The sequence below is a fragment of the Octodon degus genome, unplaced genomic scaffold (genome assembly GCF_000260255.1).
Source record: "Octodon degus isolate 3935 unplaced genomic scaffold, OctDeg1.0 scaffold00015, whole genome shotgun sequence".
Classification (NCBI taxonomy): domain Eukaryota; kingdom Metazoa; phylum Chordata; class Mammalia; order Rodentia; family Octodontidae; genus Octodon; species Octodon degus.
Genome location: NW_004524591.1, coordinates 23300167 through 23324985, shown reverse-complemented (window position 1 = coordinate 23324985; position 24819 = coordinate 23300167). Strand labels below are relative to the sequence as shown.

Below are 24819 nucleotides of genomic sequence, written 5' to 3'. Positions count from 1 at the left end.
GGCTGTTATTCCTTAAAAGCTTAAATACAGAGTTATTATGTGATCAAGCACTCTTATTTCTAGATATGTACACCCAAGAGAAATGAAACACACATCCACACATAAACTTACATATGAATGTTCATAGCAGCATTATTGTAAATGCTTAAAGGTAGAAACTACCACAAGTATGCGCCACCTGATGAATGTATAAATGTGCTGTGGACATATTATGGCCCATATTTGGCAATGAGAAAATAAATGAACTACTACATGCTTGAACAGGAATGAACCTTGAAAATAAGTTAAGTGAAAAAAGGTAACCACAATAGACCATGTAGTTTATCTGAATGTGCAGAAAGAGTAAATCCATAGAGATAGAAGGTAAATTTATAGTCATTCAGGGCTATAGGTTAGGAGGTCTGTGAAAGGTATGAGTTTTAATGTGTACAGAACATCAAAAATCTAGGGTTTGTGCCTGTCTCACTAAACAAGCTGCTTTATTTATATAAGTACCGCCATGAGCTAACTGATTGCGCCACTGAAGCTTCTAACCAAGCTGATTTAAAGTCTCAAGCAGTCAATCTAGTACCACCTACATACATCTTAATGACAGTCATGGTTAATTTCTCATGCTGTCGTATCTGAATAAGTAGAAAAACCAATTTCCCTTCAACTATAAAAAAACTTATGTATTATTCTTAGCAGAACAAGGAAGTCTGAACAGAGAAAGGAAGAAAAGTTACTGATGCTTTGCTATATGCAACTTACTTGCAAAGAACACAATAAGGACCTGTGCACTACTTCCCAATTCTGCCTCTCATGTTGTGAGACTCAGTGGCCTCATGCAGCTAGCCAAATGCACTGGAAGTTTTTAAATGACAAGAGATCATTCAGTAAAGAAAACAAGGGAAAGGTCCTTGATTATGATCACTGAAAGGGGAGACAAACTTCTAAAGGGAAACAATTTCTTATTTAAAAGGTAAAACAGTTACTCACATGATAGTGTGTCATGAAATGTGCATGCATGAAAGCTATTGAAGGGCAGGCTTAGTGATGAGTTTTCACAGTTTTTAGGAGGAAAAGTAATACTGCAATCCAGGTAAATGAACAATTTTATTACTTTCTATATATGAGGGATTAGGAAAGATCATTCTGAAACAACAGTGTTTGAAAACCTGATTAAAGAATCCATCATATTTTACTATCTTGTTACTTTTGACACTGAAAAATCAGGTTTTGGAAAGGTTGAAGATTGAACAGTTGTAAAAAGCAGAAAAGGTAACTAGAATTGTCATTATCACATCTCATAAGAACCAGTCAGTATTATTAGGAATTTAGGTTAGATGACCCAATATTTTTTAAGTCCTACTGGATATTGCCTGTGATTTTTTTGTTTGTTTGTTTGGTGGAACTGGGGATTGAACTCAGACCCTTGTGCTTTCCAGGGAAGCACTTATTCCACTGAGCCATCTCCCCAGCCCCTTGCCTGTGATTTTTAAAAGGTCAGCTTAACATGTCTCTGTTTTTCTACTTAGAAAACAAGAACTAGCTAATTTACTTACTAAAGACTTTCATCAATTCCTAGTGTCATTAAATATAGTCAAATATTATTACTAGGTCTTATATAAGTCAAGGTCTAGTGTGAAAAATAAAAATAAATATTTACCTGAAAGGAAATTTAATGCTGAAAATTGGTTACACAGATTAATGAGGATTTGATGATCAAATGGGACATTATAAATACTCAGCTCAGCAGCAACATGAAGCCATTAGCACCATCACCACAGGAAGTACTACTATATACTTTTTGGAATAGCTATTCTTTAGAAAAAAGAAAATAGCAAATATTGATAAAGATGAAAAATTGAAATCTTTGTGGAATGTAAAATAAAGAAAACTGGGGGCCAGGGAGAAGGCTCAGTAGAATAAGCGCATGCCTGGCAAGCACAAGGGCCTGAGTTCATTCCCCGGTTCCGCCAAAAAAAAGGAAAAAAAAAAAAGAAAGGAAGAAAACTGTGTTGCTGTTTTCAAAAAGTCAAGCCATGCCCTATGATCCAGCAATTCCAATTCTAGACTTACAAGAATTTTAAAATGGGGGCTTTAAGATTATCATATACTAATGTTTGCTTTCTTCACACAAGTCAAAATATAGAAACAACAGTTGTCCATCAACAAATGAATGAATAAACAAAACGTGATAGATACATATAGTGGAATAATGTTTGGCCTTCAGAAATGAAGTTCTGATTTACTACAGCAAAATAAACCTGAAAAGCATTATACTTAGTGAAGTAAGACAGATACAAAAGAACATATATTGTCTTATTCCACTTATATGAGTATCTAAAATTAGCCATATTCATAGATACGAAGTAGAATACTAGTTACCAGAGACTAGGGAAAGGAAGAAATGAAAAGTTTATGTTTAATGACCACAAAGTTTCTGTTTGAGACGATGAAAAAATTCTGGAAATGGATCATTACACAACATTGTAAGTGTATTTAATGTTATTGAATTGTATATTTACATTTATCAAATTAAAACCATTGATTTATATGGTATACATCTACCTATATTTAACTGTAGTAAAAAAATAGATGAAGAAAAAAGCATTGATTAATACATATATTAAAATACAAGGCTATTTCCAGCCTCTTTTCTATAACTGGTCACAAGGCAGTAGTTAATATTTATTACTTAATTCATCCATTTGCCATGTGACACCTTTACCCTTTGCCAAGCCCTCCATTGGTCAGAGTCGCTAACCTTCCATGCTGAACCTAGCCTTTGTCCTTGAATTCTTAGTGGCTCTACCTTCATTGGTTTTCAACGGTTTTTCTATGGCTTTTGCTATGAACATGGAAGCAAAAGATGGGTCCTAGTTAATGTAGCATAGTCTTCTTGCACAGAAGATACTGCACTGGAACAATTTACTTTTTCTTGGAAAATCAGGTCACGCATTCCGATGTTCACTAATCCCTTTCTCTGCCTGTTGGACGAGTACTGTGCAAAGCCCCTAATAGTCTAACGATAACCTCTCTTTGCACTTGAATGCCATCATTGTTATATCTTATAATTACAGTATTCCTTCCAGAATAACATTAAGCCACTTTATTTAGCCCAAGTTGCAGAGAAAGATCAACACTTCTATGAGTAGTATTACTAATGAGATTAGGTACCTTTTCTACTTTTAATCCTGTGTTCTCAGGTTTACATGTCCACATTTGTTATTTCACGGTTGAAGTCCTATATACCAGTCTCTAGGTCAAAGTATTTCAGTCCTGCAGGTCTGTAAGTAGTTTCCTAACTTCTGTCACAGCTAAATTCTGTGTAGGTCATTCTACCCCTCTTGATACACCTCCATTTAGATGGCTGGATATACACCAAGAAAGGAGGATTCTAAGACTTTAAGCCTTACCTCATTTGGCTGTAAAATAAGTTTTTTGATCAGAAATATTGTTGAGCCTGGGAGATAGCTCAGTGGCACAAGTGCCTTCCTGGCAAGCGTCAGGTTGTAAATTCGATTCCTGATGCCAAATATAGATAGATAGATAGATAGATAGATAGATAGATAGATAGATAGATAGAGATATCTATAGATCTTTAGCTATATATCTATATATTTATCTATACCTATCTATTTTTTAATGGAATACCGTAATTGTGTGTACGACCTTGATTAGATCTACCTACAATGCTGGAAGAAATATTTCGCACAAAGAAGACAGTTCCATAACCAGTACCTATTACATGTAGAAGTAAGTATAACTCTGCCCCTCTGTGATGTAAGGAGTCCGTCCATCTGCTTTGCCACTTGAACCTTGAACCAGTCTTTGTCCTTCCGGACTCCATCCTGGGTCATAGATTAACTCACCCTTCAGTCATTGTGTCCTAAGGTATTTGAGTGGTGATCTCAGGTGTGGGTTCAGCGTAGCAAACAGTGCTAGAAGATTTGGGGAGGATGTGGGGGGAATAGGCCCAAATGTATTTGTCATATGAGCAGGTAAAGCAGCACCTGCAAATCAGTCACTTTAAAACCGTTTATGATCTTTCTTAATTTCATTTAGTCTGCTAAAAATGCAGATTTTATTTGCCTTCCTTTTCATGGATAACAACTATTTAAAAAGACAATTTCATGCATTTTTGGCAAATTCTCTTAAATAAATTCTTGTCAGACACACCTCTGTAAAGGTTATAAGTATATGATAAAATTAAACAGGTTTCAAACTCTTGGCAAAATTCTCAAATTCTTGTCAAAGCATGTGCTTTAATTTTTTTTAATTGTAAAAATTAAGCTTAATGGGTTTAACAGTCTTCAGGTTTTATAGGCTTTTATGTGAGCTTATCAGCCAGCTAGTGATGAAGGGGGCTCTTTATATGGGGCTCAGTACTTAAAACCTATGAGGTTTTAGTTCTTTTTATTCTTGGATATGTGAAATTATCTCAGGGCAATCACTTGAGTGCCTGAGTTTCTTACTTCCTCAACATAGTGATTATTCTGTTGTCTGTGGATTTCAAAAATAATAGTTTTCACTGCATAATATATTTTCATAGCATGCAGAAAATGAAGACTGTAAAAATTCAGATTTAAGAAGTGGAAATAGTTCTGGTCCAGTTACAGGGTAGTCACTCTTTGAGTGAGATGTTTCACAAGAGACAGTGACAACGTCCTTAGCAACCCTAGAGCCACAGGTTCAGGCCAGCTGCCTGTCCTCCCAGTTTGGCTCTAGTACCTGTCCTCCTGTTTCTCATGCTGTAAATTCTAAAGTACCCACTCAAATGTTTTCTCATGTTTGGTTGGATTTTAAGTATTTCTTTTATTTAAAAAGTCAACTTTTCTTTAAAAGAAAATTTGAAAAGTACTGAAAACACAAGGCTTGATCCAATGGCCCAGTTCACATTTTTTGGTATACTAAAATCCAAATCTATTCAGTTCACATATATACAACATTGTCTCATTATGATAATAAAATGTGCAACGGTGTAAACAGTTTAATAGTTTTTTAATTCACCTGCATGTCAGTAGCTAAAAATAAGCTCTATTAAACATTTTCTATGATCTCAAGTATTCTTTACTATGTAATTTCTAATGACTTCATAGTTTTTCATATGCTATAATTTAGATCAGGTTTAAAAAATTCTGTAGCGAAGCAGCTCAAACCATTACTTTAAGGTTATTGTAACACATAAAAACCTTCCATGAAGCTCTTTCATACACACAAATCCTCAAAGGAATGATTTTTTGTGTGAAATGGTTATAGCTGTCAATCAGTTATCCTCAGTGTCATGGTTTCTGTGCTTTTTTCAGGTTGTTAGGGGGTGATTATGGATTCCTGTCAAATGAGATGTCTACTATGTATTCAACATGAGGCAGTTTCTATTTTTCTCAGTCTATTGCTCTCCCGTCTGAGGAGGTTAAGCAAATCTCAGTGAGCCAAAGGGAAATGGGATCGGCATCTAGTGCTGGAAGTGAACTGCAGACATGCCTGGGGCCCATACATCCCCACACCATGGATTAGACTTCTACATAATAACATTTGTCTTGATTGTCACATTCCACCCAGGGTTACACCTACATGCATAAAAATGGCTTCAAGCCTGCCTTTCAAAGCTGTTTGCCTCCCCTGTTGCTTTTTAACCACCCAGCTCAGAGGCATTTTCTGTGTTATATCTATCAAAGATTATTAAGAAACTGGAAGAGTTGATACATAAGGGCAGATTAAGAAAACTAAATATTTACAACTTGACTGAGTGACAGCCCAGGGGAAGATATTATAAATGTCTTCTGGCCTCACATTATGAGAGAGACATAGTTTTGCTTTTCCTAGTAACTGGATTTTAGAGATATTTAAATTCCGAGAATGATTCCTGATGTTGACATCACTTATGCTAATTAGATGATTGTGTCAGTTAGAAATTACATTTAGCAGCTAGTAACAGGAATTTGAAGTAATAGTGACTTAAATAAAGAGTGCTTTATTTTCTCTTCTATACCATGAAACCCAAAAACGTATTGTGTGGAACTCTGGTGTGGCTCCGTGATGTCATCAGTGTGTCCAAGCACTCTCATCTTTTGGCTCCATTATTCTCAACACTGACTTCCATGCTCAAAGACTCCTGATGTTTGCGAAGAACGACTGCAGCTCAGTTGCTATGACTGCACTCTACACAGGGCAAAGGCAAAAGCAGTCCAGAGGGTCATGTGATTTCAGTTTATGTGTCATTGACTACCACATCTGCAAGAGAGGCAGCGAAATTTAGCAAGATATTTTATTTTGTTTCATTTTGTTTTTAAATTGGACACATTGCTGACTCCAACAATATTAGGATCATTTTATGCAGAAAGTGTAGGATAATGAGTACTGGATTGACAAGTAGTTGTTTCTATCACAATAATTTATATCTTGGAGATTCTGTGAGATACAGTAATATATATGATGGTGTTAGGTGTTTGAATTTGCCACTTTAGGATCTAACTTATTTCCTGCTACTCATTTTTGCGTATTGAAATTTATTCATTGTCACCTCCCTTGGATTGACTTTATAACTAGCCATCTTAACAGACCTAAGAAATATATCAACTACAACTTAACTTGATTTGACCAGGTTTCAAGCACTGTCACATACTTAGGAGATGATCTGAATAATTTACGTCAATGTATTTGGTGAGGGTAGCAATGGGATTTATTTTGAATTGCTGGCAGCTAAACTGAACAATCCGTACATAGAAGCTTATTACACTTCTCTATTTTCATTGTTTTGGAGGGGTTTGTTTTGTTTTGTTTTGTTTTGTTTTGTGGTACTGTGGATTGAACTCGGGACCTTGCTCTTGCCAGGCAAGTGCTTATTCTACTGAGCTATCTCAGCGGCTCTATTTTCATTGTTATTGAAGTTTTCCCATTACAAAAGCTTTATGAATCATCTAATCCTTGCATTATTTTATCAGTAATAATCCCAGACAGCAATACTCAAGGAAATTCAGAAGCATCCCACGGCAAATGACAATTTCAAGATTTAATAAAAAATAAAATAAAAATGGGTTCAGGATTCAAACCCAAGTTGTCCTCACTTTGAAGCCTGTGCTCTCACCCTTGCTACTCAAAGAAAATAGCTGCTGTCACTTGAAAAGTATTTATAAATGCAGCATTGGGACCATACCCCAAGATCTTGTGTGAGACAGTAAATGGGTTTTGTTGGTTCAATTTATGTGTGCAGCCCACTGCACTTTATTACTACCATAACCATGCCCCACAAAGGATGGGAAAAAAGGGGAGAAGATAAAAAGGAATTAAAATATGTTGTGTACATGTTCTAGTTCCTCACAATGAATGTAATCATTATATAGTACAAATAGTAAGAAAAATTACAAAGAACATTTTAAAAATAAAAAGGTAACTCTTGAAAAAAGATTAATGTCTCTACTTGATGACAGAAACATTTTTAGTAAGCATTTAATTCACAACAATAATTTTTCTCAATATTAGGCGTCTACTGTAGTGCAATGTACTGAGTGGCTAATTGTCAATTAAGCATCTTTCTGACTATTTTACCTTTTATTAGTCACTGCTTGTTTGAGACTCAGTTTGAGCTTTCCTCCTTAAATGAAGCATTTGCATATCTTCTTACATAAGGTGTTTTGAGATTTAAAAGCCCCAGGAAAATTCCAGGTGCCTATTGTGTCTTCCTCCAGCATCTGCTCCACTTACCTACCATGTGTAACACTCCTGAAAAGACGTGATTTTCGGCCTACCATCCGCAGTTATCAGTTCTCATTTCAGTCCTCCATCTTTTTGAAAGAGATCCGCTGAAATTAGGAAGCGCAAGTCCCAATCCTGTCACTTGTATTCTGTAGACAAAGCAGTTCACATTCCCAGCCTCTGTCCTTAATCTCCACAGTAGCTGTGTTGTGTGTTCTCCAGAGTCCCTTCCAACTCTGTCTTTTTCAACTCCCTATAACTTGAGTTTTCAAGTCCTGTAAAAATTTGGAAGACTCTAGGCTCTGTGAAAAACCCACTCAATTATATTTATCCATTTAGTAAAAAAAACCTGCCGTTGATTTTTATTCATTTCTTTTTTCAAGTGATACATATTTTGATGCTATAATTTGTCTCATCTTTTCTTAAAACATAAATGAATGAAACCTATCTATTTCAGCTATGTTCACTCTTTAAAAGGCAGGTTACTATTGGTTTTGAACTATCTTAAAATATTTTCTAGCAAGCAGATTAAATTGGTGGTTCCATTTTTATTACAGTAACCTGAAAACCATATACATATTTGGCACCTAAACTTCATTAGCATCCATAGATGGAGAAGAAATTAAGAAATAATCCACAAGAGAGTAGTATAAAATCCAACCCTGGGGACTGTCACTCTATCATTCAAGCCCATACTGACTCCTGCTGATGGTGCACTGTTGGGAGCGGCTCTTTCTTCTTTCAATAACTCTTCCCCTATGGGAATAATGTTAAGCAGGCATGTAACAGTTTTTTAGCAAAGTTAAACTTAGGGAAAAGAACATGCATGAAATGATTAAAACAATCATTCTGCTAGGCATGCCTTAAAAAGTATTGCCTGGCCTTACCTTTGCCATGCTGTAAGTGAAATATGTATGATTTTTTTTTTCAGGGCAGCCTTTGGCAAGGAGTCTGAAGTTCTAATTGGGAATCTGGGTGATAAACTAATCCCTCCACAAGACATCCTCCGTGACGTCAGTGACCTGAAAGCCTTGGCTAACATGCATGAAAGCCTGGAATGGTTGGCAGGCCGTACAAAGTCAGCTTTCTCCAATCTTTCTACATCTCAGAGTAAGTTTCTAGTAATGCAACAATTATAGAGATGATTGAGGAACCTGCTTTCATTTGACACGTGTCATACACTTGTCACTCTATGGGCACATGTCCAGATTTGAAAAGGTTCGTGTTGTATGTCTCCCACTTCAGATTCTCAGGAAGGAACTAATCTAGGTTTCCCTTGTGTGGGGTGTGGGAAGACAAGAAAAGCTTATGTTAGCATAGCCTGATACTAAACCCAAGCCACATAAAATTGTGTCAGCTCAAATCCCCTTGCCTCAAGAACAGAAGTTGCCTCAACAACAGCTTCTCAGGGGCAGCAGTGTTCCAGCTCAGGGCTAAATACAAAGCTATGTGCTCATTTTGACTTGAGACAAAACTAGTAAAAACTATCTAAAAAGAGAATGATAGAAGGGTAATGAAGTGCTAGAAAATAAAGGTATGAGGACAGCAATTAACAATATGGTCTCAGGGGCCGGGGAGATGGCTCAGTGGAATAAGCGCTTCCCTGGCAAGCGCAAGGGCATGAGTTCAATCCCCGGTTCTGCAAAAAAAAAAAAGAAAGAAAGAAAGAAAGAAACCAAACAATATGGTCTCAGGGTGATTGTGTCCCAACCTGGAAGACCAAAATGTTGTGGAAGAGGGGACTGAAAGAATAAGCTTGTGGGCTGGGACAATAGCTCAGTGGTCTAACCACCTGCCTGGCAAACTCGAGGAATTGGGTTCAATGCCCAGTACCATGTGTCATGCTGGCCCTGGAACCCCAAGTGTGCTGTGCTGGCCACCAAAACTGAATGTGGTGGTGCATGCCTGGAATCCCAGCCCTGAAGAAGCTGAGATAGGAGGATCACTATGAGTCCGAGCTCCTGAGCTGTGTAGCAAGACCCTGTTCCAAATAAATAAATGGAAAAAAAATAAATAAAAACGAAAGAATAAGCTTGTAAGGAGATCAGAATCTGCTTTCTAAATATTCATAAAATACTTTTCAATTGTACTTTGTTTTTTAATTTTCATTTTATTTTGTATTTCTGGGGATAGAATCCAAGGATGTTATATCATTTTTTATTTTGAGACAAATTCTGGCTAAATTTCCCAAGCTGGTCTTGAGCTAGCCATTCTTCTGCCTTAGCCTACCAAGTAACTGAGTTTACAGGTATACACCATCCCATCTGGCATTACTTTTATTTGAATACATTTTACTTACAATATTACTTTTCTCTGATGATAAAATTAATTCTCAGTACTCTATAAGATTAGGAAATGTATGTCCTGGTTAAGGGTAGTTTGGCCACAGTATTATATTTCAGCAAACTACTTACAGAGGTGTCTTGGAAAAGCACCTCTAACTTCTGTAACCCTATATAGCAGTCAATTCTATCACAAACAGTAGTTGAAACTACCTATTTTATCTCCTAGACCTAATCCATAACCCTGTGCCTTCCCCCAGCCCCCAAAAAAGAAAGAGCTAATTTTGTCTTTGCTAATTGCAAAATGAAGAACTGTGGAAAAAAAAAAAAAAAAAAAAAAAAAACATTCTTTAGTTCCTACTAGTGTTCAGGGAAGTTTCTTAGTGATGTTTAGTGAACCTTCTCATATTGTGGGCCATTAATGTCTCATATTTGATAACATAATCTCTTATTTCAAATAGCACAGCATTTCAGATTTCTATTTTTGTCTATTCCAAAGGTATCTACAAGGTGAGATAGTTCATTGGCTCTATATAACAAGCTTTTGAGTAATTCAGACAGGCTAATTTGATATCAACTGCTTTCAAAAGGAAAAAGATGCTCTGTGAGTTATGCTTAAGTTTGTAATTGTACATTTAGCTGTTGTGTTCATGCCACTATGAATATCCAGTAGAGATGATGTCTAATTCATATCTTTAATTAACTCTGTTATTTAGACACAGATTTCTTCGTATCTTTAGTCAACTGTTATTCTGACACAGATTTCTTCTACTACATCTGTTAACACTCTGTCTTGTGTGTTCAGTTTCATTTTATCACATATGTTGTACACTCTCAGTTTCTTCCACCCATTTCTTTTACCCATAGGGGTGATTATGCCACCCACCAAGTGATTTAAGTCACTGTCATCATTTTGACAATCAGTGGAAAACCCAAGTGAACTATAAGCACGAGTTCTAGTGTTTTGATAAAACAAAACATTGAGGGGTCCCAGCTTATTCTCTAGCAACCAGCCCAGTGCAAGCACACTTGCCTGCTCTGTGAATTCCAAAGAGGGATGCTCACTGGTATTTGAACAAAGCCAAGGATTCTCTGATTATAGGTTGCTTTGATTGTTACACAACAGTGTGACTCTGTAGGGCAGTAAGGAACAGCTCTCTATTATTCTTTTGAAAAGTGAACCAAATGGTTACTATAAAGCATTACTAAGTCTGGATACTAGGTATCATGAAGAAAATGGCGACCTTTTATTCTGCACTCATGGATATATAGGAGAATGGGAGAAAAGAAGATTCTGGTTTTATTTTTTATTCCATGTCCTGTTAGTTATTTGGCATCATAAATGCCATCTTTAAACTTAAGAAGCTATACATTGATGAACTAGTGAAAGTTATTTTCATAGTAGAATCTTCCAGTGGTATAGAGCAGGGTTCTCAGCCAATTTATCCTTAATAAAGTATGGTTTGTCATACATCGGGATAAGAGATGATATGTTTAAGGTAATTTTTAAATTTCTTTTAGCATTTACCTAAATGTCACTCTGTCTTCCTTACATGTTAAAAGATCTCCCCACTTGTAGACACTAACTACACAAGGCACTTCTCTCACTTTTGTCCTACTCCAGTCCTTGGTTCCTATTCTGTGTCCTTGGGTATTTTCTCCCTCAACTTTTGCTACACCTATCCCCATAAGCTTCTTTCAGTTCAAATCTACAAACTAACTGAAATAAAGTGAATACATTGATTCAGGAAGATGAAAAATCAAAAGCCTTCAAGGATGGCTGAATCCAGACATTTAGTAGATACCATCAGGTCACAGGACTGTTTACACATCTGTCTCTCTCTCTCTTCCTTTCTCTGTCTCTTGGTGCTCTCTATTGCTTTTAATCTTAAGTAAATACTTTCCCTGTGACAATTTTGGCCACCTATAGTCCTAGGATGATTTGATTCCAGAAAAAAAAAAAAAAGAGCTTTGTTTCTGAGTGTCCAGAAATTGTCTCAGTAAGGATTTGGATGACCAACTTCTCTGGTGTGTCTGATTCTTCTCTGTCCGACAGATGGCATTTTCTGACTGTATCATTCTTTCCAACCACAAATAAGTCTCTATCTGCCACTTCCTCCTGTGGAATACTTTTATGTTCAGGATCTGTTTTAATTGCCAGTCTTGTGGTACAAGTTGAATATGATCACATTTAGCCCGGAGTGTTGACACGTTAGGTTTAAAGATGTTTTGCACCATTGATCATAATTTCAGCCCTACAGAAAATGCACAAAATTATATCTGCTTTTTGTAATATTTGCTGTTTGTAATAATCTAAAAGACATATTGTTATGACTAAGAAAATCCCCAGATTAAAATATGACCTGCATAAAAATTCTTAATTCTAAGTTTTATTTTTGTGGGTTATTAAATTTATTTTAACTCTACTTAAAAACAAAAATTATACTTACCTTTGAGATAATGTGAGGTTTTAATACATGCATTTATTATTTATTGCATATCTGTCTCCCCAAACATTTATCTTTTTTATGGTAAAAACATTCAAACTCTTCCCTTCTACGTTTTTGAAAGATTTGGTATGTTAACATTCTCTGTACTCTAGCGTGTAATAGCACATCAGAACTTGTTTCTGCTCTCAGACTACAACTTGGTAACCCATCTCTCTAACATCCACGTGTTCCCCAGGTTCTAGTAATCACCATCCTACTCTTAAATTCTATGAGATCAACATTTTTAAGTTCCACATATGTGTGAGATCATTTCATATATATATATATTTTTGTGTCTGGCATATGTCATTTATCATAATGATCTCTTAATTCCACCTATGCTTTTGGAATGACAAGATTTCATTTTTATGGCTAAATAGTATTCTATAATATATAATATTATATAGGGCCACAGAAATAGTTCAGCAGCCTAACCACCTGCCTACGCAAGTGCAAGGACCCAGGTTTGATCCCCGGTACCACATGCCATGCAGGCCCTCCCCAGGTGCACCAAGTTGGCCACCAAGACTGAGCATGGTGGGGCATGTGTGTAGTCCCAGGGCTGGGGAGACAAGATTTAGGATTTTTTTTAACCATTTTTTGGCTGTTGTGAATAATACTGTATTGAATATGGAAATCCAATTGTCCTTTGAACCTGCCTTTTGATGTCATTTCCTTTGACTGTCTGCCCCGGAGTGGGATTCAGTTTAACTTTTGAGGAACTTCCATACAATAGCATTTTCCATAGTGGCTATATTAATCTGCATTATCTCTAACAGTACGCTCAGGTTTGCTTTTTCTACCTCCTCATCTGAACTTACTGCCTGTGTCTTTGTGATAACAGGCATTCTTACTGGGGTACAAGAGTATTTCATCATAGTTTTGATCTATATTTCCCTGATAATTAGTGATACTGAACATTTTCTCATATATCTGTTGGCCATTTATATACCTTATTTTAATAAATATCTATTTAAATGTGTTACCCATTTTTTAATGCATTTTAACACACAGTCTACAGTGTCTCACTACACAGTTCAGACTCGTAGTGATCCTCCTGTTTGCAGCCTCCCAATCTCTGGAATTATAGGCACATGCTACCACGCCCAGTGTCAACCACCATCTCAGCACACCAGCATGGCCCACTGGAGATGGAACCCCGGTCCCTGCACCTGCATAAGCAAGCGCTTTAGTCCACTGAGCTATCTAGCTGGCCCTATTTTTCATTTTTAAATGCATTGTTTCATTACTATGGATTTTTGGACGTTCCTTATGTATTCTATATGTTAAATACTTTACAAATATGTTCTCCCTGTAAGATTTATCACTTTATTTATTGTTCTGTTATACAGAAGCTTTTAAACGTACTATAATATCACTTATCTATTTTCGTTTTGTTTCCTATGCTTTGGGGTCTTACTTAAAAAAAAAAAAAAAAAAAAACAAAAAAAAAACACTTTGCCAATTCTAATATCTTGAAATATTTCTTCTGTGGTTCTTGTAGCAGTATCATTCTTTTGCATGTAGATATCCGATTTTCCCAGCACCATTAATTGAAAAGACAATTGTTTCTCCAGTGTGTGTTCTCAGCACTTTTCTTGAAAATCAGTTGGCTAGGGCTGGCAAGATAGCTCAGTGGACTAAAGCGCCTGCTTAGGCACTCTTAGGCAAGCACAGGAACCATGGTTAGATCCTTAGCACCACATGCTATACCAGCCAGAGTTCTGGCCCAGTGGTGCGTGCCTGTAATCCCAGCACTGGGGAGGCTGAAAGCAAGAAGATCACCATGAGTCTGAGCTGTGTAGTGACACCCTGCAACAACCAAATACGTTAAAAAATAAAAATAAAAGAATATCAGTTGGCTACAAATGAATGGGCTTTTACTTCCAGGGTCTCTAGTAAGGAGCTATCACTTTTTCACTTAGACTACAAAGAGCTAGAATGAGTGTTATGGGCTTGTTTGCCTGTATTCCTTGCTTCCTTCGAGAGAAAGTCAGCTTTCCTGTCACTGAAATACTACACAACACCCACAACTTAAAGGAGATAAGGCTTAAGCTCATGGCTTTGGTCTATGTTTGACTGGCTTCCAAAGTGAGACAGCACTGTGGAAGGATGTGATAGAAAGACATGGCAGAGCAAAGCTGCTTGGTCCATGGCAGTAGGAAGGCAAAGCAAGAGAAGAGTGCCAGAGCATGAAGGGTGAAGGGCCAGACAAACCTCAGGGCCCTACCTCCATGACCCATCCAGACTCACCCAGAAGTTTGCATCATCAAACTGAAGGGGATCCCTCAAGGTGATCTCAAAGCCAAGCAAGTTGAAACTCTACCCTAACTACCTTAGATGTCCTCCTTTGCAGATATATTGTATTTTGTTTTTAAAAAAAACCTCCAGCACTAGACATTATACAACTTCATCAATTATATACTGTATTTTGCTACTTCAGCAACTCTACTATTTCGGTCATCTTTCTCAATTAAAGCTTCTTTACCTCTCCTAAACATGTTTACTATGTTCTGTTCTATTCAGAAATCAAGTGTTCAGTCAAAATGTTTAATTTATCAAAAAACAGTTCCCTGGCCTCATACCTGGCAGTGTCCAGATCTTAAGACTTTTGGCCTGCAGGTTCCCTTCTCTGAGTCAAGCATGCCCAAATCTAGTAGGATTGAGAGCCTAGATCAGCCCCATACTTTCTTGCCCTAATATTTGGCTGTTAACCTCTTTGAATGTACCCTAGAATAGGTTCCTTTGATTCTAGGCTTATTTACCCCTACTTACTCAGCTCCCATTGCTCAAATTCTTGTTGAACCCCTATGGAAGGATAATAAAAGGCCATTCACTAGTCTTTTTCAGTAAGAGCAACCATAACTGTCCATAAATTTCATAATTTAGATTCCTGAAGTTCTGTTCATGCAATATTGCAGTATTAGTTGTTACAGTTATTTATATACTTCTTTCTGAAGGTAGATAATCATCTATTCCAACTCAGTTATTTTACACAGGAGGAAATTAGGGCCTCAAAATGGTCATACTACATTGTCTGCTTTGAACTATGGCAGAAGGAAGGCTTCAAATTAGTCAATTACCTCTCTAGTACAGCTGTGTCTTGACCAGTGCCAGGGTTAGAGCCACCATCAAACCATCCCAGTAGAGTGGTCATATTTTATTTTAACTGAAGCACTTTAATGGTTATAGTTCACTTGTGATCATTTCTCATCATTGTTTTCTGGTGTCTTGCCAGAATTTCTGTGCCTTAAATATATGGGATTTTTGCATATATAATATCATGGATATTATTTTATGTGACTTGAATATCATGTGACTTATAATGAAACTTTGCTCTAATTTTCATCCTCTATTCATATGTCAAAACTATTTTAAGTTAGAAACTACATTTATCTTAATTTGTTATGCAATATAATGTTGATATTGGGGCTGGAGAGATGGCTCAGTGGTCTAAGGCACCTACTTGGAACAAGCTTGGCAAGGCATCAGGGACCGCGGTTCGATCCCCCAGCACCACATGCCAGCCAGCCCCGCCCCCTGGTGGGCTGAGCTGGCCACACACACACACCACACTCTCTCTCTCTCTCTCTCTCTCTCTCTCTCTCTCTCTCTCAAATAAATAAAAAATAAAAATAAAAATAATGTTGATATTGCACTGTCCTAAAGAGTAGCTATGAGCCTGTATGACTATTTAAATTTAAATTAATTAAAATTAAATTCAAATTCAGTTCTTCTGTCATAATAACCCACTTTTCAAATGCTTAATGGCTGCATTTTTAGACAGCATACAAACAGCATTTTCATCATCACAAAGTGTTCTGTTGGACTTGGTATAGATCATCAGTTAGGTAATTGATAAAATTATAAAGTAATGCCACTCTACATACTTATCCCTTGAAACTTACTTGAAATTTTCCCCTGCTAAACTAAGGGATAACTAAGTATTCAGTCTCCAAGTCATTTTTATCTCTGAAAGAGATGTGTAATTTAGGCCCACTATTATTTTTTCCTATTAATATTCATAATTGCTAAAATAGAAAAGGTTAGTGATGGGTAGACTTCAGAAACATCAAAGTGAAAGATACTAAATATAATTCTATATCCTAAAACACCTAATGATCTTATATATAAACCCAGTGACAGTGCAGTGCTTCACGAATTTATTTTTTAGTGGAAAAATGAGAGCAGGACTCTTTTTCCCCCTAGAAATAACGTCTGGGTCACACAGTCCAATGTACTTACATAGCTTGTCCAACATTTTTTATTTCTCATAATATTATCGGCACAAATGCTCTACTCTTGCAGGAACTTAATTTCATATGATTGATAAATGTGAAAAACATCAGGTGACTTTTTAATTAATTTTATTGAGAAATAGCAATGAAACCATTTCAAAACCAATTAGTAGGGGCTAGTGAGATGGCTCAGTGGTCTGGAGCACCTACTTGGAACAAGCTTAGCAAAGCACAGGGACAGCGGTTCAATCCCCCAGCACGACATGCCAGCCAGCCCCGCCCCCTGGTGGGCTGAGCTGGCCACACACCCACACCCACACACAAATAAATAAAATTTAAAAAAAAAAAAAAATTAGTAGAACAGTTTCAGTAATTAATACATTGCATATTATTGTCTTGGTAGTGGTTATTCATAGTACAAGATGCAGACATGATATCCTGTCCAAACACTAATAGTACAAATCTTTCTTCTCATTGAATTAAGAGAAAGTAGCTGTATATCTATCCTAACTATTTTGTATATACAGATACAAAATGGTCCTTCCTTTGTATCCCCTTTTTTTGTTTAGTTTTTTCAGAGATAGGTATTCCATTGCCATTTAAATATTGTAGGTGTGTGAATTCAGCAAAATAATCCAATATAGTCCAGTAGTCCATAATAGTAGTGGATTATCCATAGCACTGGCAATGTCAGAAGTTGTTGACTTGAGCCTTTTACAGCTCAGCATATTAATATGGCTTTACTTTTTATACCTTGTTTTTATACTTTTCTGCTGGATGGTTAAGACCAAGATAAAGCAAGACCTATATAACAAGAAATGTAACTTTTGTATCTGCCAAGGTCAGTCAAATGCCCTCAGGATTTATCCTGTTACCCTGTACTGCAGTTTGTAGATCTTTTGTCAGTGTCAGCCATGTGGATGATTATTCAGCTATAAAGAATGATAAGGAGCCGGGGAGATGGCTCAGTGGGATAAGCACTTCCCTGGCAAGCACAAGGGCCTGAGTTCAATCCCCAGTTCTGGAAAAAAAAAAAAAAAAAAAAAAGAATGATAAACTCAAAGCCTTTATATTTAAGTAGATGACACTTGAAGATATACTCATAGGTGAAATAAGCCAGACCCACATGTGTAAATATCATATAATCTCCCTAGTGTAAGAACTCAAAAGAATAAATAAAAATAGAAAGGTATAACACAATTAAAAGGAAAGTAAAGACTTAAGAATTAGATAGTGAACAGAGGGCAAGGAGAAAAGCTAGAAAACATGCCAGGGGCAAAACCATACATTTATATGCACAAGATGCTTAAAGCAATGATCCTGAGAACCTTCAGCAGGTTTTTGAAACTAGCAGTTAATTGATAGGATTCTCATCCTGACTAACTATATATGCTGATACCTGTGGACTTCTTTACAATTTGGAAATTTGATTATTTGATCAGTTTAGTTATTTGTAGAAACATTTAACATGAAATGACCATAAATTTATCTTTTTATTTGCTTCATACTTGGCTACTCTGCTGACCTTTTCTAGTCTTTGCATTTTTCTTACAATTCTCAAAGATTCAGCTACATTATTCTAATACCACACATCACTTTACAGAAAATTGTTAATATAGCCATCATAGGTTTCCTAGGATTGACCTTCAAAAAAATTGATTTCAAAGTGGTCTTAGATTTAGAATAAAGTTGCAGTGATTAATAGAGATAAACAATTCCTGTTAACATCTTATATTAGTATAGTACATTTATCACAAATAATGTAACATTGACACACTTGAATTAACCGAAGTTCTTTGTTTAAAATGTCTGTTTTTATCTACTGTCCCTTTTCTGCCTCAGTAGTCCACCCAGGACATGACATAAATTTAATTGTTGTGTCTCCTTAGTCTCCTCTAGGCTGACAACTTCCTCAACTTTCTCTTCTTTTTGATGACCTTCACAGTTTAGAGGAATGCTGCTGGCTGCATATTTGTAAAAAGTAACTTCACATGAGTTTGTCATATGTCTTTTCATCATTAGACTGGCTTCAGAATTTTAGATTTTGGAAAGGCAGAGTACGTTATCGTCACATCAAGGATCTGTTATGTGGTGATGGAGCTGTGGCCCCCATGCTGTCTTGTCATTGAAAGCTCTAAAATATTCACCATCACTGTCCTATGTTATCACTGATGATATTCTGGGACTGATTTTTGTGCCTCCAGTTCATTTAGTCCTTTCTAGATAGTTACTTCTAAATTATAAATCAATTCTCCACATTCTCATCATAAATCTCTATGTTTTAAAATAATGAAGGTATCTGTTGTAAACCCAGTGGCTGGACAAGTTGAACACCTAAGGAATGATTATCTACCTTAAATAATTATGTAATTGATATAGATTATAGTCTGATGTGCTTGAAAGGCTTTAGGTAAGAGCTGGTTTTCCTTTTCATCCACTTTGTTAGAACTTGCTTCTACCTCTTAGTTCTCATGTTTATACTTAACCTTAATAAATAGACTCAGCCATATTATTGTCAAACAAAACCATGCTGAGATTTCTTCATGAAAATATTCTTATTTGTAATAATCTTATTAGATATTAATACACAATTTTGAATTAAAACCTTCTTGCCAGTGGAAACTTGCTTTCTTAATATATCCTTTTAGGCTATCATTTCTCAAACCTGGCTGTGTATCAGTTATAATCAGCTGGGGAGCTGAGCCCTACTCCCAGGCATTTTGATCTAATTGCTATAGGTTATTACCCTGACTGAGGACCAGAGTTCTAAAGGATTGGTTCTCAACTGTAGCTCATATTCAAATCACCTGTGATTTCTAATCTTTCCCCAGGTAATTTCAGCAAACAGCAAAGATGAAAATCCACTAATTTATTTTTGTCTCTTTGAGACAGGGTCTTGCTTTGTAGTTCATCCTGTCCTTGAGCTCATGTAGCCCAAGCTGGTCTCAAACTTACAAAGATCCTCCTGCCTCAGCCTCCCAAGTACTGGGATTACAGGCATGTACCATCATGCCTGGTAATCCACTAATTTTAGAGCCTCTAACAGTTTATACAGTTTCAGTTGGCTTTTATATTTTAAAATATTTATTTTTTTCATTTATTTTGCTGTTTCTTCTATTCTCCGAAGCATAGGTTTTACATGATTTCCCATTTTATGAGCAAGAACACCAAGCACCAATATACTGTACTTTGTTTTCATGCCAGAATCGACATAATAAGCCACTTCTGCCTAGCAAGTTTTTGTTAGCCTGTCACCTAAGTCCAATAAGAAAAATTCCTTTTACTCTTTTCAAGCTAGATAAATGAGAAGGGCATACAGAATACATGTTTCTCAACACAAAAATACTAACTGTTAGACCTATGTAATGATTATGAAAATAATGTATCATTGAAAATAAAGATGGAATGGATCCAGTAGCCTGCCTACCCCATCACCCAGGAATATGGTGTAAATAGATCAGGATGTATCTTGGAGTCCTTGTGCCTTGATGGTGAATGAAAACTAAAATGGAAATCTCTCACCTGTTTCTCATCTTCTCCCAAATGAGAAAAAAATTTTGTGGCCAAGATCTCATAGGAAACTGTCATGTTTCAGTTTTGCTTTTGTTGAACTATTAAGTGAGAGTTTTCCATGTCATGATTTCATCTGATTCTTTTTAATTAGAACTGTGTGGTAGGTAATTCCTCTCCTACTTCAGTATTTACATGTTTCAAATGTTTGTATACTGTTTTCAGACAGACTTTACTCAGTACTTCTTTACCCACCTCTACATGTTTAATTTCTATCATCAGCTGTCTGTGGTTAGTCTTTTAAGTTTTTTAAATTTTGAGACAGGGAGGCCTGGGGAGATAGTTCAGTAGAATAAGTGCTTGCCTGGCAAGCATAAGGTCCTGAGTTCAATCCCCAGTACCAAAAAAAAAAGAGCTGACATTTTCTTAAACTGGTTCTTATTCTGTGGCTGTATTCCTTTAATTCTTTTATTGATGTTACTTTCGTTGTATTCCTATCATTCTTCTGTTAAGGTGCTGCTTTCCAAATTTGTTGTCACTGGTTAACTACATGATCACATTGTTTACTGAAAAGATTAAATTACCTTTGGTATCTGAGTTTCCACCTGCTGTCCAACTCTGACTTTGTTTTGGTTTCATCTAATTGATACTACTTACACTTATGTGTTAGCCTTACTGTCTTGTTAAAATAAACACCCAAATATATTTCACCCAAATATATTTCCATGTTATATCCAATTTCACAACTAATCATAGGAATAAAAACATCAAGTGATAATTTCTGATGATTCAAGTTTGTTTATTTTAGCCTGTTATCTATTAATATTTATAAGTACATGGAAATTTATCACAATGAAGACAAAATTGTGTGGAAGCTGCTGAAATCAGGATATTCACCTCATTGTTTAAGACTGTCCTGAATCCCATGTTGTTACTAGGAGTGGAAAAACTGCATTTTCTTGTGATTAATAAGGAATACCACCTGGAACCCTCCATCTCCTGTTCCACATTAATGTACTATACGAGATGATTGCTGATTGTCATCCAGGTGTGAGGCTCATCTCAGTGGAATTCCCGATGTTCCTTTGCTATGAGCACATTTTAAATCCTGTGCACAGTGGATGCCACTTTTAAGCATTCCTGCTCTGTTGTTCTCCTTTTTTTCTCTTTGAGCACCCAATTATGGCTGCTTTTGACTTTTCTCACATGTCTATGCTCTTTTAATTCATAGAATCTTTTCCATTCTTTTTCTTTGGTCTAGGAAGCATATCACGTATACTTAACTTTGAAGTCAAACATACTTGAGGGTAATTCAAGCAAATTATTTTATCACTGTGGGGAAGTTAGATAATCCTTTGGAGCTCAGTAGGTTTCCTTACCTGTTAAAGAGAAATAATGATGTATACTTATTGGGTTGCTGTAACTATTAAATAAGATGATGAACTTAGAATTCTTAGCAGCATCTGACACACAGTGAGTACTCAACAATAGATTCTTGAGCTTCCTGTGTGAATCTTGCCATTCTTTGATTCCTGCTGGGAATCTTATCAGCTCTCATTCTTTGTACTGGGTCTTTATCTTTCTCCTACTCCTCTGGACTTCTCTTTTATTTCATCTTTAGTGACTTAAAACTGAAAATCTGTGCTCCAGAATCATTTCTAGTAAATCATGGCTCTCATTAAACCAGTTTCCTGATGTATCTAAGGGCATGGTAAGATGTCCTAAGAGTAGATCTGTAATGAAGAGCTTGACTAACAGCCATTAGTGAAGTCATGGTACCTTCCTTTTCTTCAAAACTATGAAAAGAAGCCTAAGCTGTTACTTAAAACATCCCAAATCTGAAGCCAATTCTCTTGTAACAATTAGCTGCTTATCTGTAGACTTCACTGTCCTGATTAGGGAACACTACCTCTTCCCACTTTGCAAGGAAGTGATTATCAATTGTGATACAAGAGAAGGTTGCTGTTGGCATTCAGTGTAATTACAGTACTAAGTTTCTGCCCATAAAGAATTATATGACTGTTTCTTTGCACATGCCAGCATTTGTATCCCAAAGGAAAATATTTTATTAAAATATGATAATAACATGGATACTTAAGTATGGTGTCTGGGAGCTTCCAGCTGGCTGATTGTATCTGCAAACAAACGTATGAAGTGGAAACAAGAAGAATAAATATAAATGGAAATTTGAGAGAAAGAGAAGAGGCAGAAGCTGAAAAGCAAAAGAGGGCTCAAAAATGGCATGCTAAAACTATGGAACCAGACAGGGAAGATGTGAAAATGCAGTTTCCCAGGCCTGAGCTGACACGGGGCATAGTACTGAAGAATGGCTACGATGGCAGCATATCTGGAGTAAGAGAACTAAGGGGACTGATTTGATTGCCCAAAGGCCTCTTATAATGAGTAGTGAAGGATTGTACCTAAAGGTGCTGATTGTACCATTAAACCTTAGCTCTTATCTTAAAAGTTAGGTGCTTTAAAGCTTGAGATAAACCCTGGACCAATATGAAATTGTGAGTTAATGAACTCCTTACAAGAGAGATGTATTTTAATGTCTTCAACCTTGAAACTAACTTTAGATATGTTATAGAATGAAATGAGTGAGGAAAGATGAGCCCTAACAGAAAACCCAGAAAGAAAGTGGAGAACTTTCCACCAGAAAGAAAGTGGCCAGGAAATTTGATGGCCCTGAATTTAGAAAATCATTCTAAGTATCAACTGGAGATGCTTCCTTTGACAACTTATTAATTGATCAATCATGAGTGCATAAAGACTTTTTCCATACTGCCAACCCCAAGATAGTGTTGCAAAAGTTAATATGTGTATGTAGGAATCTCCAAGCATATCATGATAATACTGGTACTCCACAATCAGATTACATTTCATACTTTCAAGGACCTTTGTAATCATTAATTTTTTATTATCTATCCCTGTCTCAAACTATAGTTGACAGGCCAGCCTTTAGTTTCTCTGTTTTACAAAGCTAGATCATGAAACAAAGGTTGGTTATCTGCCCAAGGTCAAAATGAGTCAGTGACAAAAACTAAACAAAATCTGAATATTCTTAAGGTATGGAAAAGCAATATACTGTAGTCACTTTTTATAGGGTACCTCAGAACTCCAAACTGATGTGCCAGTGTTTCCAAACAGAAACAGACATGGCTGCTCTTTTGCTGTCCATCAAAATTTCAGCGGAAAAATGAGTGTCATGTTGTGTTTCTGGCATGAATGTCATTGAGTAGACTAAAAGGAAAAATGAAAAGGAAATTTGACGTTATTTCACCTACTTTAAGAAGCTGAAGCATTGTTGTTGTATCCCCTGCCCCCAAAGGACCTATTCTGAAAGCAACTTTGATGATCATATATTCTGGGAAAGATTCTTTTACTTCATTATATTAAATCAAATATTGTTTTCTATTAAACATTATGAATTATACAATAAAAAACTTTCCTTATTATATGAGGGACAGATATAAGTTATGGATCTCTAAGGCTCATTTTTAACAGTTAATTCCATGCACTAACATCTTTGCCCTCTGTTCATTGAATCCTGGGTGGATTTGACTAGGTGCTTAACTAACAATTTAATCCAGTTTTTCTGAAAGGAAGAATAATGGGGACTTTCCTCTAAGACTGATGAGAACATCTAAATGTCTATAAAAACTAAGAATGCTGATCTGATTCTTCAAGGAAGCAAAAATCCTGTAAATGTCAGAAACATGTTACATGCTGGAAAACCCCTTTGGTCAAATTCATCTAAAGAAGGTACTATCTGTAGGTGACTTTTTAGCAAGTCTGTCAAAAGCTTTTCCTACAGATAAAAATTCAATAACCTTTCACTGTGGTTGTGCCATAATTATCACTCATTTAAAAGCAGTCCCTCTAATGGAGTATTTTATCATGCTGGACAGTCTCTGCATTGTTCATTATTTAGTGTTTGCTAAGCTGATGGCACTTCCACCACACTTTTCTTATCTCTACTTCTTCAGAATTGGATTTTATATTTCTAAACCAGCCAGATATGACAAGTCATTTTCTTCCCTCTTGTCTTTTAAGAAACGCAAACTTGATTCTTTTTTTTAACAATCACCACTTACAGATTAAAGTTATTGGAAATGTCTGTATTAACTAGCATTGGAACATGCAGTGGAGGCTATTGCATTTTAACTGCAATTGGGATTTCTCCCCTCTTCTCTTTCATTCTTTTTATTTTCCAGCGTATGTATATTCTGTTTCTCTTTGGAACCCCACTCCCATCCTGCTGAAACAAACCTTTAATGGCAGATAGGAAGTATTATGAAGCTGATATGGTTAGAAGACAAGGCAAGGAAAGTATTATTAGAATTATTATATTATAGCACCTCAGGAAGGTGGTGATAAGCAATGTAAGTGGATCTCTCTGTAAACACAGACTGTCTTTATATGAGAAATTTGCTGTAGGGAAGATGATAAAGTCATTAGCCTGGCACCTTGAGGAAAAATGCCAGTTCAAACAATATTTCTTTCTATCTATAGCTCATTATTATAAGTCTGAAAATATCCTGTAGCTGTGACTTTAGAATGATTATTTTTTGAAGCTCTATATGTTTTACCTAAGCTTTGGGTCCAACCTATAACACA

The 24819-nt window shown here is 36.2% G+C and overlaps 1 protein-coding gene across 1 annotated transcript in view; it reads left to right on the top strand.

Annotated features, from left to right (window-relative positions):
• Nucleotides 1-24819, top strand: part of Exoc4 (exocyst complex component 4) — a 951164-nt gene that overhangs the window by 796317 nt on the left and 130028 nt on the right. Inside the window, exon 14 of the mRNA XM_004626539.3 lies at nucleotides 8612-8790. Within this exon, the coding sequence (XP_004626596.1) occupies nucleotides 8612-8790 (179 nt within the window). The remainder of the gene's footprint in view (nucleotides 1-8611; nucleotides 8791-24819) is intronic.